This window comes from Psammomys obesus, unplaced genomic scaffold (assembly GCF_907164565.1).
Source record: "Psammomys obesus unplaced genomic scaffold, mPsaObe1.curated_primary_1811, whole genome shotgun sequence".
In the NCBI taxonomy this organism is placed as follows: Eukaryota; Metazoa; Chordata; class Mammalia; order Rodentia; family Muridae; genus Psammomys; species Psammomys obesus.
The window spans coordinates 34,762,031-34,778,427 of NW_026593286.1; the positions used below are offsets into that span (position 1 = coordinate 34,762,031).

General features: G+C 46.2%; 1 protein-coding gene across 2 annotated transcripts in view; it reads left to right on the top strand.

Moving 5' to 3' along the window:
• The window catches only part of Ankrd44 (ankyrin repeat domain 44), a 267,140-nt gene that overhangs the window by 75,707 nt on the left and 175,036 nt on the right, over positions 1–16,397 (top strand). For both annotated transcript variants that reach the window (XM_055616616.1, XM_055616615.1), the window contains exon 2: positions 15,853–15,936. In XM_055616616.1, the coding sequence (XP_055472591.1) occupies positions 15,853–15,936 (84 nt within the window). The remainder of the gene's footprint in view (positions 1–15,852; positions 15,937–16,397) is intronic.

The following is a 16,397-nucleotide window of genomic DNA, read 5'->3' on the forward strand; positions in this document are numbered from 1 at the left end:
TTGTGTTGGAATTTTGATGGGGATTGCATTGAATGTGTAGATTGCTTTTGGGAAGATGGCCATGTTTACTATGCTAATCCTATCGATTCATGTGCACAGGAGATCTTTCCATTTTCTTATAGGTTCTTCAATTTCTCTCTTCAGAGACTTGAAGTTCTTGTCATACAGGTCTTTGGCTTGCTTAGTTAGAGTCATGCCAAGGTACTTCAGGTTATTTGTGGCTATTGTGACCTGAAAATGGAAATAGAATCAATAAAGAAAACACAAACCGAGGAAATCCCAGAGATGGAAAACTTAGGGACGAGAACAGGAACCATAGAGGTAACCATCACCAACAGAATGCTCATTTTCAGTTCTTTGGGTTATGTATTAAGGAGCGAAATTTCCTGGTCCCACAATGAATCTGTGTTTAACTGGTTGCGGGACTATCCAGATATTATCCACAGCAGCTACATGGATTTCAAACCCCAATTTCAGTGCACCTCACCCATCCTTGCATTTTGTCTGTCTGTTGTTTCTTCATTTTATCTTAGCCATTAGCGTTTAGTGGCATCTCATCATGGATTGGGTTTACCTTCTCTAATACCCAGTGACTGACGGGCCTTTTCACGCACTGTTGGTCATTCTGTTTTCGGTTTGTGTGTTCTGGCTATACAATAAATTTCCAGCTTTGACATTTGTGCTGTCACCAATAGTGTTGCCATGAACAATATGAAATAAAAATTGTCTGACCACCTCTCTGAAGTGGTACTTGGGGTTAAAGGTGCAACTTTACTGAGGTGTTCACGAAAGGATGAGCCTCCACATCCCAAGTATACCGATGCATGTCTGTTGGGGTTCTTAAAGCGCTGACATGAGATTCCACTTCATTGGGCTTACTGGGGTGGTAGGTAATCTAACCTAACTGTTAGCTAGGTCTCTTCTGTAGCTATTTAGGTCTTGAAAAGAAAGAATGAAAGAAGTGTTTTAGAACTATGCTCAACCAGCCCACTACTCTGCTGTGAGCAGCTCCAAGCACAAGGGTTCTGCTGCTTTGTAAGTTGTGGGTGACAGGCCAGTGACCCTGCTTGTCTTGTCAGTGTGAGCTTTTCTCACCAAGTCCTCGTCATGGGATTCTTTTCTCATAAAATCAGATCTTCCTGCTCTTCACCATTAGGGAGTTGGTCATTTTGAACCCACATTTTCTAGCGAGGAATCAAGCCACTTGACTAGGCCTTAGCTACCTAAGGCCCCAGTGAGCAAGATTAGACTAAACTCAGATCTCTAGGCTCTCAGATAATTTCTTTTCATTTTCTCCCTGGCCTTGTTTCCACGTTCTTGATTGGTCATTATATAGAAAAGATTATTGTCACACAGTGCCAAATGTACTCAGAGCTAGCTCCAAGTGGGAACAGGCCCCCACATGTCTGGGCAGGCCATTTCTATTCTCTCCTTGGCTTTACTGCTTTTGGCCAAGCCCAGTTCTGTCCCTGGTGCTAGGAAGGCAGCCAAATCCCCCTGAGTCAGAACAACGGGGCCACACTCTCAAAATAACTGCAATTATATTATGAATTTTAAGGTGCTAGAGTATTGTACACTGACTCGATAATAACTTCTGAATTTTGATGTTAGGTGTGTAGTACAAGTCTTAAATTTGAAGACACTAGCAGAATCTTCACACCACCTATATTAGGGGTAATGTGATATTGGTGAAGAATAGGGTGTGAAGTCACTAGGAAAGCGATGATCTCAGTTACAGTCCGTGGGACCACTGGAGGCCTAAGGACCACGCCACTCTGATACTAAGTTTTGGATCTCCGTCTTTGTGACTGTCCTCAAGGGCAGTGGTGTTTTTGGTTTTAATTTTATTACTAAATAAAAGCAATAGCAATTGGACTTAACTTAAACCCAACTCATTGTCCTTATTAAAAGTCCTTGTTTCCCAAAGTTTGACTGTCAAGATTGTGTTTGCATGTTGGTGTTCAGCTTAGCATCCTGAAAATAAATTTTGTCTTCCTTGTGTTTAAAAAATATGCTCAGAGAAGTTTTGGGCTGGTCAGGTGAAAAAGAGAGCCCTAGAGGTCTCTGTGGGTCCCTCAGTCTCTGAGACAACACACAACACTTTGCACATGTTTCTCCTGTCTATAGAGCTTCCTCACAGAGGTTAGTACTGGCATAATGTACACTCAGCATATACAGTGAGCTCTCATTTTATTTGTTAAAAACATGGTGGAGTTTAAAGCACATCGTTACACACGTAGCTAAATGAATCTGGACATGTTATAAGCGTAACTGTGGCCCTGAGGGGAAGCTCCACCCTGTCAACACCAACATTTCCACAGAGGTTTGCTGTAGAAGGACTCAGCCTGGTGTGCTGACATATCCCTGTAACCCCAGCACTGCAGAGGCGGAGTCAGAAGAGTCAAGAGTTCAAGGCCAGCTTCAACTACTTAACAAGTTTGAGGCTGGCCATGTCTACATGAGACTCTAACAAACAAACAAACAAACAAACAAACAAACAAACAAACAGGACTTAGTGTTTTGGTCAAGTTATAACCGTTTAAGCTTCAGCATTGCTTTCCCTCATGCTATTCCTGTTATTTTCCAGACAGGGCCAGTGTGTATGATTGCTCACAGTAGTGTGAGTGCGTGTGCACATGTGTTTACATGCATGATGCTCAGTAGTACATAGAGGGAGACACAGACATGATGGAGTCGAAGGGACGTGGGGGACATTCCCAAGCCTACGCTGCCTGAAATTACGGGTTAAGTCACTGTCAGGGTAGTGCTGTGGGTGGCTGAGCTGGCTTCCTTTATGTCTTTAAGGAGCTGTGTAGGGAGGATAGCGCTTGGAAGTTCAGGGACCGTTGGTTGCCTCTCTACCAGACATCTGCACATGCTGGACACCAGCCCTGCGCCATCATTGCTTCCTCCCCCCCACCTCAGTGTGCTCTAGCTCGCTTTGAGGTCTTGCTCAAGCTCTGCCTCCTCCACAGGCTGCTGACTGTGCTGTCCTGGCCCTCCCATCCCCTGCAGTTAGAGAAGGCGATCTCCCTGAGCCGTCTGCAGTCTGTCTTGGCGCAGAAGGAAACCTGTCAGATCTTGCCTCAGGTCTGGAGAAGTCTGGAACACCTTCGTGTACATTTGCATTGTCTGCAGTCTCCCTAGCTATATTTGGCATTCTCTGAGGGATAGGCTACGATACACATCTCTTTTGTGTATTTCTTAAAAATAGAGTACCATAGGTATTCATGAAATGCTCTCAGCTCTGTAGCTCTTCTTTGTGCAATGCATAGTTAAGCTATATTATATCTGTATCACAGAAGACTATAGCTGTAAAGAAATCAGCTAATCCTGTAGCTAAACTGGGAGATAACCTCGGTATGTTGTTATTCTAAGAGATTTCAAGATAGGGGCAGAGTAAAATCCCGTCTTAGTGACGCGTATCATAAATATCGGGTATTTTTGTGTACAACAGAAACATTCAGGAAATGGGTCAAAGAGTACATATGAGCCTGCTATCACCAGGGATGGGAAAGGTTATTGTGGTTTTGTTTATCTGTCTTTGTATTGTTGCAACAGGAAATTTACTTAAGATGTAACCTAGCAAAAACAGGATAAAAAGAAGATGCATAAAGGTTTTTGATGCCGCTTTTCTCAGAATTTTTTTCTGGTTTTGAAGCTGCATGGCTAGATAAAAAGGAATCTTATTCTCTGACTAAATTTTGAGTTGGGGACTAAATACACCCAGAGAGAACATTATCCTTTTGTGTTGTTGTTCCTTTACCTCAGCACAGGAGACCCTTCTTTGTTATTCAGACCTGGACGGAGCAGATAAGGCTCAAACCCTACAGCAGCAGGCTGTTTTTGTGGTGGCACTGTAGATGAGTAACAGGTCGTGCAGACTTGGGACGTGCAACCTTCAGAGCCCCAGCAGCTTCCGGTCCTGGCTGAGCGCCGCACAGCCAGCAACTGGCTTCTACCAGCTGATGGCCCACAGCTCTGCTGCTCTCCCACCAGCCTCCCGCCATGCCTGGTCTCGCTGCACCCTGCAGAGAAAGTTAGCCAGTGGCTGCAGGCAGCCCCAGCCAGGCTGGCCATTCATGCTGCACGCCTAGCCTTAGATCTGCTGGCTGCTCCCGGAGACCCTGTTTCCTTGTGTAGCTGAGGAATAGCCCATCCCCATGAACTCTCACCTAGGTTGGTACTGCCATCTCATTTGCACTACTCTTCTTTTAGCGTATCAGTACCAGGGTGATTATTTGAAAACAAAAACAAAAAACCCTTTTTGTTTTAAGAGAGGGTCTCACGTAGCCCAGGCTGTCCTCAAACTTTTTATCTGTGTAGCTGAGGATAACTTTGAACTCCCAAGCCTTTGCCTTGACTTGCCAAGTGCTGAGATTATAAGTGTGTGCTGAGCCCAGCTCTAAAGCGTTTTAATTAAAACGCTTTCTTTTTATTTATGTGAATGCGCATGTACCCGATTGAGTGTATGTGCATGCCATTCACATAGTGACTGTGGAGGCCAGAAAGGAGTGTCAGTTCCGTTGGAGCTGGAGGTATAGGCAGCGGTGAACTGTCTGATGGCCTCTATAAGAGCAGCGATGGCTCTTTGCTGCTGAGCTGTCTCTCCAGCCTAACAAGCATAATCCTTCAGTCACCCTCCCCCTGCAAACACAGATTCAGCCCCCCAGGTCTACGGCAGAGGTCCAGATTTGCTCCCCAGACACCAAGGGCCCACTGTCAGCCATCCCCATTGACTTCTTTTTACCCTCCCTCCTTTCACTCACGTTCCAAGGAGCAGAACTGGCACTCTTCCTCATTCAGTCTGCTCACAGTCTCAAAATGTGGAGGGCGGTCTCTTGCCAATGCCCACCCCTGTCTTCTTAGACCTCACCAACCTTCAGTCTTTACTTCAAAGGCTGCATCTATCATAGGCCCAGACAGTTGCTCTCTCTGCTTCGCATGCCTCTCGTTCCCACTGTGTGTGCTGTGTGCTTCCTGTTACACGTTGGGGGCTCTCTCAAGGGAAGGGCTGACGATGGTATCTCCGTGCCTGCATTTCCTTTGCGTGGTAACTTTCTTATGCTCAGTAAATCACTGTGGACCAGGACTGAGAATGGCTGTCTGAAGTGTGCTTGAGTAATGTTTAGAAAACATCCCTTATCCATAGCTGGGTAGGTGGTGTTTAGAGAAATAAAGTAAATATGAACTGGGCCAGCTTCTTCGAAAGGAAGTGAGATATGCTATCTGCTCCTGTAGTAGTTCCCATTCCCACGGCGAGTGCTTTCCAGTCCTGCAGGCCCCTCTCTCTTCCTGACGTCTCATCATTTCCCTTTGACATCCATCAGTGAATGCCTTTGCCAGGATTTTGGCTGGGGAAGTCAAAGATGCTTCCCAGAAGACCACATGGAGGAGAGTCTTAGATTCGGGTTCTCTGTGACGCTCCAGGCTCTGTGGGTAGCAGGGCACCCTCCAGTCATTGCAGGCGGAGACTGATCCAGGCTGTGGATTTGAGAGTGGTCAGGACATGAAGGAAAGCGACTCCAGTTTGCACATGTCCCGCGTCCTCCATCGGTGGAGACATATTTGAGAGCTGCGTTCTGTATCTCCACAAAGTGCTCATGGAAACCAAAGAGGAAAATTCACAGACAAGGAGGACAAGGCCCAGGAGAAAATCCTAGGAAGTTTTGGAAAGGGTTGTTTGTGTAAGAATTGGCTTGCTGCTCCTTTCAAGGAATTCAGATTATAACAGAGTTCAGAAAAGCTCAGCTGGGAGTTTTCCAGGATCACAAGTGACTCAATTGGACTACATTAGCCCACAGTCTTCAGGGATGGTACCTGTAGCCCATAACCTCCCTAGTCAGCAAAACACTGATTCTATCCTAATGAATGCCTTTTGTTTCTACATGGTGATCTTGTTTGTAACGCCACTCAAATTGCCTTATTCATCTTTTCATTTCTGAGGCTGCCAAAATTATAACTGCTTGAGTGACTACCATGGAAAAAAGCATATTATGATAACAGGTCATTTTAGGGCATGTATTTTTATAAAGGAGAAATTTAAAACTTATTGTTCTTTTATGATAAGGGAGATGTGTTAGTTATTAACAAAAACCATATTTTAGATCCTACAAATGGAAACTGCTTTATGAGGGCTGGAGAGATGGTTCAGAGGTTAAGAGCACTGGCTGTTCTTCCAGAGGTCCTGAGTTCATTCTCAGCAACCACATGGTGGCTCAGAACCATCTATAGTGAGATCTGATGCCCTCTTCTGGCCTGCAGGCACACATGCAGGTACAAGAGTATAAATAGAAAATAAATCCTAAAAAAAGATGCATTATATCTCTGAACAAAGATATTTTGCTGAGTGTTCTATAACCTTAAGGTTATCTCTGGACCGTACGGTCTCTCCTAACCCCACCACAAAGATCTCTGAAATAGCTTGCAATGGTTAACATAATTAATTGATATTTGAATTGTGAATTAAATATGCTGTAAGGTACAGTTGCAGAAAGAATGTAAGCAAAACCAGTTAGGAAATAAAACCTCTAAACAAATTTGTGAAACAGGAAACTCAAAGAATTACACATCATTGTTCTTTTTTTTTTTTCCTCTAAGAATATGCTGACTTAAATATTCTGTATATCCTCGGGTCTACTGTGTTCTTACTTAAATAAGTTTTTAAAAATTATATTTGTTTATGTGTGTATGCGCCTGTATGTACAAATGTGCCATGGTGCATACATAAAGGTCAGAGGACAAATCAGGGTCAGTCCTCTATTTCCATCAAGTGGGCTTCAGAAACTGAACTCAGAGCAAGTGTCTTTATCCATGGAGCCATCTCCCCAGCTCCAGTTCTCAAAGTTCTCTCCCCAACAATTTAATCAACTTAGCTAAGGTTTAGATTGGCTTTCCAGCCATTTGAAAGTAGACAGAGTGGGGGGGAAAAAGATTCGAGTAGTTGGCAGCAGATCCTGATGAAAATATGGTACTTGGCAAAGCGTATCTGCCGTGTTTTGTTTTTCTTTTCTCTTTATGGATGTGGCCTATTTTTGAAATGTTATGATTTCAGTTCATTGCTCCAGTGACAAGCCTGACAAAACAGAGCTTGCATGTGCAGAGGTTCTGTGGGGAGGGGGGTTGCGGGGGACAGGAATGTTCCGGAGCTAAAGGAAGTAACCTCAATTTCACCTGGAAACATTAATGTCTTGGGGCAGGAACTCTGGGCTATATATAAAGAAAGAAGGAAAGTAGCCAAGATGCTGAGCCAAACTCACATCCAGGAACAGAGCAGGTATCGAAGAACTGAAAGCAATGTCAGTGGTTTCTGCTGCATTCTGGTAGGTCTTCCTGGGGAGCCTGTCACAAAGGAAGACCAGAGAGCTTTTTCCTGCAGTGGCTTCAAGTGTGGCAACTGTCTCCCCACCAAGTCTGTAGCTCCAGCGGCTCCTCCTCGGGTACACAGCACATACTGTGGCCAGAGCGCTCACTTGCGAAAGCTCCTTGCCTTTGTCTTGCTCAAGACCTGGGTTCCTGTTTGTCCACACATTGGGTTAAAACTCCTTTTGCTGGCACAGTGTTCCCCCGAGCCAGCCACTTACTCCTCAGTCCTGTTACTCCGATTCATAGCCCATCCTTCACAGGCCACCTTACTGCCCTGTTCTCCCTTGTTTGGATGACACAAACCCACACAAGTCTCTTCTTTGTTTTGTTTTCAAACTTTGGGTAAATGCGTTTCAGTATTAGCTTTCTAAGAGCAGTTATATCAGGCTGAGTGGTGGTGGTGGTGATGCACGCTTTTAATCTTAGCACTCAGGAGGCAGAGGCAGGTGAATCTCCGGGAGTTCGAGGTTCTAGGACAGCCAAGGCTACACAGAGAAACCGTGTCTTGAGCCCCTGCAAAAAATAAAAAAATAAAAAAAATCTGTAAGTCTGTATAGAGCTACTATATAGTGTAACTATCCACACATTATCGAGACTGTATCCTTCATTTGGTGCTGCTTATTCTTAGCAGGCCTCTGGGTATTTAATATTTGGGCACAGTGGCTCACACCTATAGTTGGAGCATTCATGAGGACTATTGAGAGCTGTAGGCCAGCCTGGGATACACAGTAAGTTCCAGACTAGCCTGAGCTATACGTAGCAAGACCCTGCCTCAAACAGACAAACGAACACCCCCAAGTAAAAACAAAAGTACAAACAAGATGGGAGTCTGTGGAAACTGAGGCCAAATTCCTGCTCTTACTCTGTCATGTCTATGACCTTATCTATCCTCATCTGCGTGGCCTGAGAGATGAGGTTCTGACTGGGCAGAGTCAGGGTAATGTAAGTCTTTCAACTCAGTTTCTTACCAGCAGGCAAGCCACAAGTTTCTCACCCACAGGGAGGCCATTCTCTTTGCAACCAAGAGATCACCAAACAAGGTCTAACTGTACGTGTGTTTGCCAATGTAGTAAGTAGGTTGTGGCAGTAAGATCAGTCTCTCAAGCGGTGGTGTGTACATGGCACATTTAAGATTAGCATTTGTTAAATCTATAAAAAAATGGGCTCTATTAGACCATTTTCATGCCTGTATATAATGCACTTTGCTTATTACCTGTGCCCCATGACATAGCTTGATCAAAGAGAGATGATGCATTACCTTACTAACTTGCTATCATTTGGCTTTGTAAGTTAGAGTTCACACAGAAGAGCTGTGTGACGCTCTTGAGGTTTCCCAATGCAGCGAAGGCCAATCCAGGCTGCTGGATTCCTGCTCTCTTCTTGCAGGGACACCCCCTTCTGCCTCAGAGATGTTGCATGGATTAGGACTCCAATCTGATGGTTTGCTTTGCAGTTTCATCATATTATTTAAATATTATCATTACTGTGTATGCATGTACGTGTCCTTAAATCGGAGGACAGCTTTGGGAGTCCTTTAGTCATAGGTTCCAGAGCTTTGAACCCCCTCCCCCAATCAGTAGGGATCCCTGCTTTCACTGCAGGAGCTAGAGCTGGCGTCCTGAGGGAGTGTTGAGTGTGTCACACAATTCCCTCAGGGCATCTTGTGAAATGGCTACCATCAGTTCGTGTTATAGATGAGGGTGCCCTGTTAGGAGAGTCCCAGGCCAACCAGCTTTCCAGTGGCGGTCTCCCTGCTGTGGTAAAAGAGCGATTCCAGGCCAGGCAAATCAGCATTGCCTCAGGTTTCAGTTTAACTGACCTGCGATTTCATCATTTCTCTTTGCCTAACCTCTCCTTTCATGCTTTTCAGTAGCTACCAGCAGAGTTGACATATGTGGACTTCGCTTTATCTTGGGCTATCTGTCCTCTGGGGAGTGGCCTCAAAGAGCAGAGCGGTGGCTGTGGTGGAGCTCGGAAAGCAGAGGGGCAGCCAAGGATGTGAATATTCCCCAGCTTGGTAATGAAAGTGGTCCTTAGGAACCACTGCTGAGACACTGCCTCTGTGTTGTTTTCATTTTGAAAAGGCTAGGTAATCAGTTAATTTTTATCCAATTTCTGGTTACATTTTTCGTTCTGCTTAAGCAGAGGGATTCTTACTATCACTTGGAATTTATGTCTTTTTAAAATAAATAACTGGGCTTACTATAGACATCGATTTTGTACCATACCCTGGGGAAACTCTTACACTCCCCACTCCCTTTCTCCCTTCCTGTGTGGTTCGTGTGTGTTCACAATTATGCATGTGTGTGGCATATGCTGAAGGATGACCTTGGCATTGTTCCTCAAGCACTGCCCACCCTTTTTTTCTGAAGACAGGGTCTCTTTTGGCTGACCCTTCGTCCCCAGCTCTGGGATAGCAATGGTGCCTCATCATTCATCAGGCCTTGCTTTTTTTGTTTGTTTGTTTGTTTGTTTTTGAAAGTGGGTTCCGATGATTGAAATCGTCACTGTGCTGAGTCCCTGCCTTGATGAGTAAATTAAGACACGGATGCTTGCTATCTTCCGCGCTGGCCCAGAACTGTTCTCCCTCCACCTCCCAAGATGACCCAGATGCCAGGATTACAGGTGTGAGCCACCACACCCAGCTGAGAGACGTCTTCAAGCACTCACTGCTGCTCCCCCTAATTAAAGGGGGTGCGTGTAAGGACCGAGTGTGCTCTGCCTGGTTCTTACGGTTCCTCGGGAAACAGTTTTGATTTTCGTGATCATCATCATCCTTTTGAGACGGGGTGAACTCCCCAGGTGGGGAGTGATCTACAGCCAGGAAGCACTCAGCAGCAGCCTGGCCGGACGTCACACGGCAGGGCCTGCATGAAGCAGAGCAGCAAGCTCTGATCGGTAAACCAAGGGGCACGAGCACATTTTTACCATCCTTTTGCAAAGAACGCAAGCTCTGCTTCGTATGAAAGTGGGTTGTTGCTTATGGCAAGATTGTTGCTGTGTCAGCTGTTAGGTAGGAATAACGTGCTCCTTCCTTCGTGACTTACTGTGCCCAGAATGCCCCAGAACACTGGTGCTCCCTGTTGGCTCTTGATCGAGTCCAGTGTCTATTCCTGATTGGAAAACAAGGCCTGTACATCTAAGGTCGGCAGAGAAAAAAAGAAAAAGCAACGAGTCGTCGAGATGTGGAGCACCATGCTAGGGCGTCTCCTGGATGTGTTTGGATTTATCACCCCGGGCTCTAGGTCCACTTGGTCTCAGGGAGTCTCTGCAAGGCAATATGGGATTGGAAGAAATCTGACTAGTGGTTTCCAACAAACACATGATTTTTGTTGTTCTTGTGCTGAGGCTTGGGCCCTCATACCTGTTAGGTAAATAACCTACCAAGGAATTGACTCCCCAGCCCCAAGCTTACCACTTTTTTTTTTTTTTTTAATTATCCTTTTGCAAAAAAAATGCAAGCTCTGCTTCATACAAAAACCAGTTGTTACTTAATGGAGTGTTAATGGAGTGGAGTGATTAAACCCGGCATGGAACACATTCTCCCAGTTCTTGAACTTTATTCCTAATTGGATGGCGTGGCTGATGTCAAAACGAACATATTTCTAATGGAACTGAAGGAAGAATTGGCTTGTGTTTTTCATTTCCGTGTTGATGTGTGGTGTATGTATGTGTTCATGTTTGTGCCTGTGTAAGCAAGTGCTGTGGAGGCCAGAGCCTGGTGTCGCGTGACTCCCTTCATCGCTCTCCCCCTTATAATCTCCGCTTTGTTTTGAGGCAGACCTTCTCTGTTATGAAGGCCTGTCTGGCTCGCCACTCGCTCTGTAGACCAGGCTGGCTTTGAACTCACAGAGGCCCACACCCCGTGCTTCCCGAGCGCTGGGATTAAAGGCTTGGCGTCACACCCTGCCTCCGCCTTAATTTTTGAGACAGGGACCTGGAGCTCAGGGATCGACTGTCCGGTGGTTGACTCTGGATCCACTGGTCTCTGTTGCGCTGCTCCGCATCCAGCAGTGGGATTACACATGGCCTCCGTCTTACATGAGTACTAGAGATTGGAGCTCAGGGCCTCACGCTTGTGTGGTGGCTGCTTTACCAACTAAGCCAGCTAAATTGTGCTTTCAAATGATGAACATGACACTTTCAAGCCTAGAATTTATCCACACAGTCTGTTCTTATTCCCCAAACCAATGGGCCCTGACAGCTCAGTAGAGAAGTTGGGTTTAAAAATAGTTTGATCCTTTTCTTCCGTTTTTACTTTCTTTTTATGTGTGCACATGGCATGTGTGTATGTGTGTTTCTTGCTAAGAACCTTCTTAAAGGGGAAGAGAACCTTTTAACAACTTTACTTCCCCTTAATTTTACCACCGCAACATTGATAGGATAACAAATTGCTATCTTGCGCCCCCTAGTGGAATTGCGACTCTACTTCAGAGTTTGAGACTAAGGATTCACAAGTCTTACCTTTGGAAATGAGGTGTTTTCTTCTGGTTTGTTTTCCAAGACTGAGAATAAAAGAAAAAAAAAAAAAGAAAAAGAAAAGAAAAGGAAAAAGAAAAGAAAAATACCACACTGGGATGAAATGGCTATGAGTGGGGAAAGTGGCTTTCTGCAGAGTCTTTATTTTTTTGTGTGTGTGTGTTTGTTACAGGACTCACAATGGCCTTCAAACACAAGGAGCCCTCTGCTTGGCTCTGCTGTCCGTACAGGCCACGTGTCTGCTCTAAATGTGGCAGGCCTACCTTCTAGGAAAGATGGAATGGATGGAAGTTGAGGATAAGTGTCATCCACATTCATCCCATTTGTGGCCGGGAAACTAGGCTGCAGCTTTCTGCGTCTGCTGGTGTGTGTGTGTGTGTGTGTGTGTGTGTATGTGTGTGTGTGTGTGCGTGTACGCCAGCACTCACAGCACACGGCTTTGCTTGCTAATACGCAAAGAAAAGTCTAGCAAAAGAAGCCGAAATGACTGCTACCTCTCTCAAAATCCTCCCATTTCCCTGCTGCTGCTGCTTTTCACAATTTTGACCGTTGTTTTGAGTATATCTATCAAATCCTGCACAGCCCAGCCTCCTATTGCCAATGCGTGGGCTGAGCTTTGTGGGGTTTAAAAAAGAATACAGGACTTTCCCCTTATCTACAGGGTGTGTATTCCAGGAACCCCAGTGTGCGCCTGAAACTGTGGGCCGTGCCACACCCAGTGTGCGCTATGGCTCTTTTTAATCCCATCTATACATACCTCCTTACGACAGCATTTGATTCCTAGATTAACCATAACAATCAGTAAGGTAATGACACTGTAATAAGATGGCTATCACCTCTACTCTTGTGCTCTGGGGACATTGTTAACTAAAAGCATCCTTGAACACAGTGACAGTTGATCTGCTAGCTGAGTTGGCACCTGAGGGGCCCACGGGCAGGTAGCGCCCTCATGTCCTAGGCAGGATACAGCAAGACAGCACATCTTGCCAGGCTTTTTAGGGTGGTGTACAATTTTAAAAAGGGGATTTGTTTATTTCTGAAATGTTCCACTTAATAGTTTTGAACTGAGGTTGGCTGCCATTGATGGAAACCCATGGAGAGCATAACTGTGGCCAAGGGGGACCCATTGTGCCATGCACACCACGGTGACGACACTGCCTCACGCAGAGAACTCTCCCGTTTTAAGGCTTAGCACCACTAAGGCAAAGGCTGCAAATGGTATAATGGCAAATGTGGGGCAGAATGTGAGTCTTCAGCACTTACGAAGCAAATACTGTAATGAGAATAATGACTTGATATAGACGGTATTTAGATGTATCGTTCCCCAAATATTTATTTGCAGGTAAATGTTTACCTGGGGTTAAAATCCCAATGAATGGAAATACCCGAGTGTTTTCTGACTGTGTTCTCTTTAGGAGGGCGAGTGAGGGAGAGCTAGGAAGAGAGCGGCCCTAAAGTGTATTTAAAAAAGCACTACTTATGGGAGAGTCACTGCAAACACTTAGCTCCATGCCATCAGAGTGTCTGTGAAGTCCTGGTCTGGAGTTGTGTGAGACTTGGATTCACAGTTGTGAAGATGGTGGGGATGGGACAGCTCACAGCAGAATGAAGTAGAGATGTTTGTCTGCCGTGGGCTGTGGAGAACAGGCGCTTCTGCAGGGAGTGGGAGGTATCTGTAAGTGAATTAACATGTGTCTCTATGCTCACGTGTCCAAGCGTAGATGTGTATGTGCGCCGTGCGGATGTGTGCAGTTGTCAGGGAGCGGATTTTGTATGTGGCAGCCGCACTGGAGGGCACGCAAATGCTCAGCCTCCTCGGGAGGCCAGATCTGTGTCTGTCCATGTGCTACGAAGCAGCTGTGAGCAGAGCTGGGCCGGGGCCTATGGGACGCTTGACACACCTCCATGTGCTTTGAGACTGCGCTGGCATCCTTCCCTGGCAGCTGCGTCAGGGAGCCTCTGGTTGGGAACATTCCAGCCATCGCCTGGGAGGCTTGCCTCGCTCAAGGAGCTTGAGGGCTTAATGAATCCTGCAGAGAATCTGTCTGCATTCCTTGTGCTCCAGAGTGAGAAGTCCTGTCCAGAGCACCATGTTCCTAGGCACTGACCGATCCTGCACTCCGGCATCTGAACTTGTCAGCTGTTGTGCGACCTTTCTGGCGTTAACGCCACAACCCTGCCAGACTCCACCTCTACATGCTGCCTTGTGGCTGTTGAGTTTTTCCCTCCTCCATCAAGGTTCATTTAGGTGGACATCCACCCAACAGCACTTTGCTCAGAGACCGGCAGCAGAGGGAAAAGATTGGTGTGATTCTGCCGGGGTCTTGGTCAGCAGGAAGAAAACAGGAACGGAAGGATTTCTTTGTTTTTGCAGAGCCACCAGCAGAGACTGAGCCAACAGAAAACTTGCCTCTGTTCTAAGCCATCTTTTGGTGCTTAGTTGCGGACAACTTGAAAACTGTCCCTGTACCTTGGCATATAGTAGACTGAGAGATGGGTGGGCAGGAAGAGGCGTGTTGGCTGGGAGCTTTCGTGGCTGGGGAGAGGGGCTATCTGTGGACAGATTCACGGCCGGTGGAAACATTCACCTGCAATTTGACACACTTCATGGGGTGTTACCTCGGGGACTCCTGCTGCTTCCTCCTGGTAATCTTGTGTTGGTCTCCCAATCCAGCACTAACCATCATTGAAAACCAGGGAGTTGCAGAGGTTCTCAGTGGGCAGAGCCCGCCGCGCAGGTGGGAGCCCTGAGCTGGAACCCACATGCAAAAGCCAGTGCTGGTCACAGTTGCCGGCATCTCCTATCCCCACTGTCTGCTGAGAGGGAAGCAGGGACGGGAGCCATGGGAGCCTGCGGGCCGGCTAGCCTGGTGTGAGCAGTGTCGGACAGCAGAGCAACATTGTCCCAAACAAAGAGGAAGGGGAGGACCAGTAGTCAAGGTCGCCTTCTGACTTCCATATGTGTACCCACACTCATGTATATACACACACATGCACATATACACACAAATACACATACATTTACACACTACACACACACACACATACACACACATAATCACTTATACACATGATCACACATACATACACATACACATACACACACATACAGACACACACAAACACATGCGCACGTATGCACGCTCCACTCAACAGCTAGTGATGGTGTCTGTGTGTCGGGTCCTGGGCGTATCCATCCCTTTGCACACCTTCTCTTCAGGATGGAGCGCCCTCCCTTCTCCATCTGTAAACCCAGCCTAAGGTGCCCCCTTTCAAGCCCTTTGGGTATCCTGTCCTGACCTTCCTCTCACCCTGCAGGACTCACTGCCCAGGTTCTCCTTTGCCCCTTCCTTGTTCGCTCACCCTTGTTACATCCCATTTTAAATCAGTAATCATCCTAAGTGCCCATTGGCTAAAGCATTTGGGAGTGATTGCCGAGTGTTTTGAAGGTTGACCCACAAGTATTTAGGTCGTAATGTCCTCCATAAAGACCTTATGTTGGATGTGAGGGCGATCTGGCTGCAACACCTGTCATGCCGTTGATCTCGGGGGGTTGATTTGGCTGATCTGGCCACATAGGTGCATGTCTTCTTCCGTCCTTACCGCCATGTGCATCCCTCCCAAAGCTGTGCATTTGGCTGGAGAAGAGGCAAGCCTTCCTTGAATAGAGCTCCAGTGTTCTGGTGGGGTACAGAGGTAGCTGGGATCCCCTCCCGGAGCCTCCCAACAAACTCTCAAAGGCCCAGTCTCCACTGAATTGGGTGTGGCAAGGCTTAGTCCATTCTGGGCTAAATATGGCAATCCTGTGTCCGGACATATCCTTGACAGGATCTTTAAGGTCTGTCACAGACACCTTGTGAGTGTAGGCCCGAGTGTTCTTTATTTTTGTCTTCCCATTGATAATTCTTGAATGAACTTAGAAGGAGCAAATCTCGTTCTTGTTGTCTGCACATGAATGCAAGCATAGTGATTAAAAACGGTCCTAATTCTCATTTCTTGGTTTTGCAGCCACCACTGGTCCAGGCCATCTTCAGCGGAGACCCAGAAGAGATTCGTATGCTCATCCACAAGACGGAGGACGTGAACGCGCTGGTAAGAGATGCCAAGGTTGTCGGGCAGGCCCTCTTCTGGGGCAAACGAGGGCTTGTTGACATTTCCTGTACTGTGGATCCCTGTGGTAAACTCTGAGAGCTCTGGGTTGTTTTTTAGATCATTGTTTAACAAACCCATGCCCGTGAAGCTATAGGGTTCGACTTAAATTAATTCTATTGAAATATAATTGTAAATTTTATTTTTAAAAGATCACGGCTTGAAGAAATGGCTGACTCTTGGGAGAGTGCTTGCCTAGCATAGCCAGGCCTGGGATAGACCCCCAGCACTGTGCAAAAATAAACAAAAACCAACATTCAAATTTAGGATACAGTAATCTGTATGCTTACAAAAATTAACCTTATTCTAATCAAGTCATAAATTAAAACATCACACAGTCGCTTAAGGAACCGTGTAAGCGCTTCCCTGGTCCAAAACTTTATATGCCTCTGTGCATATAAAGT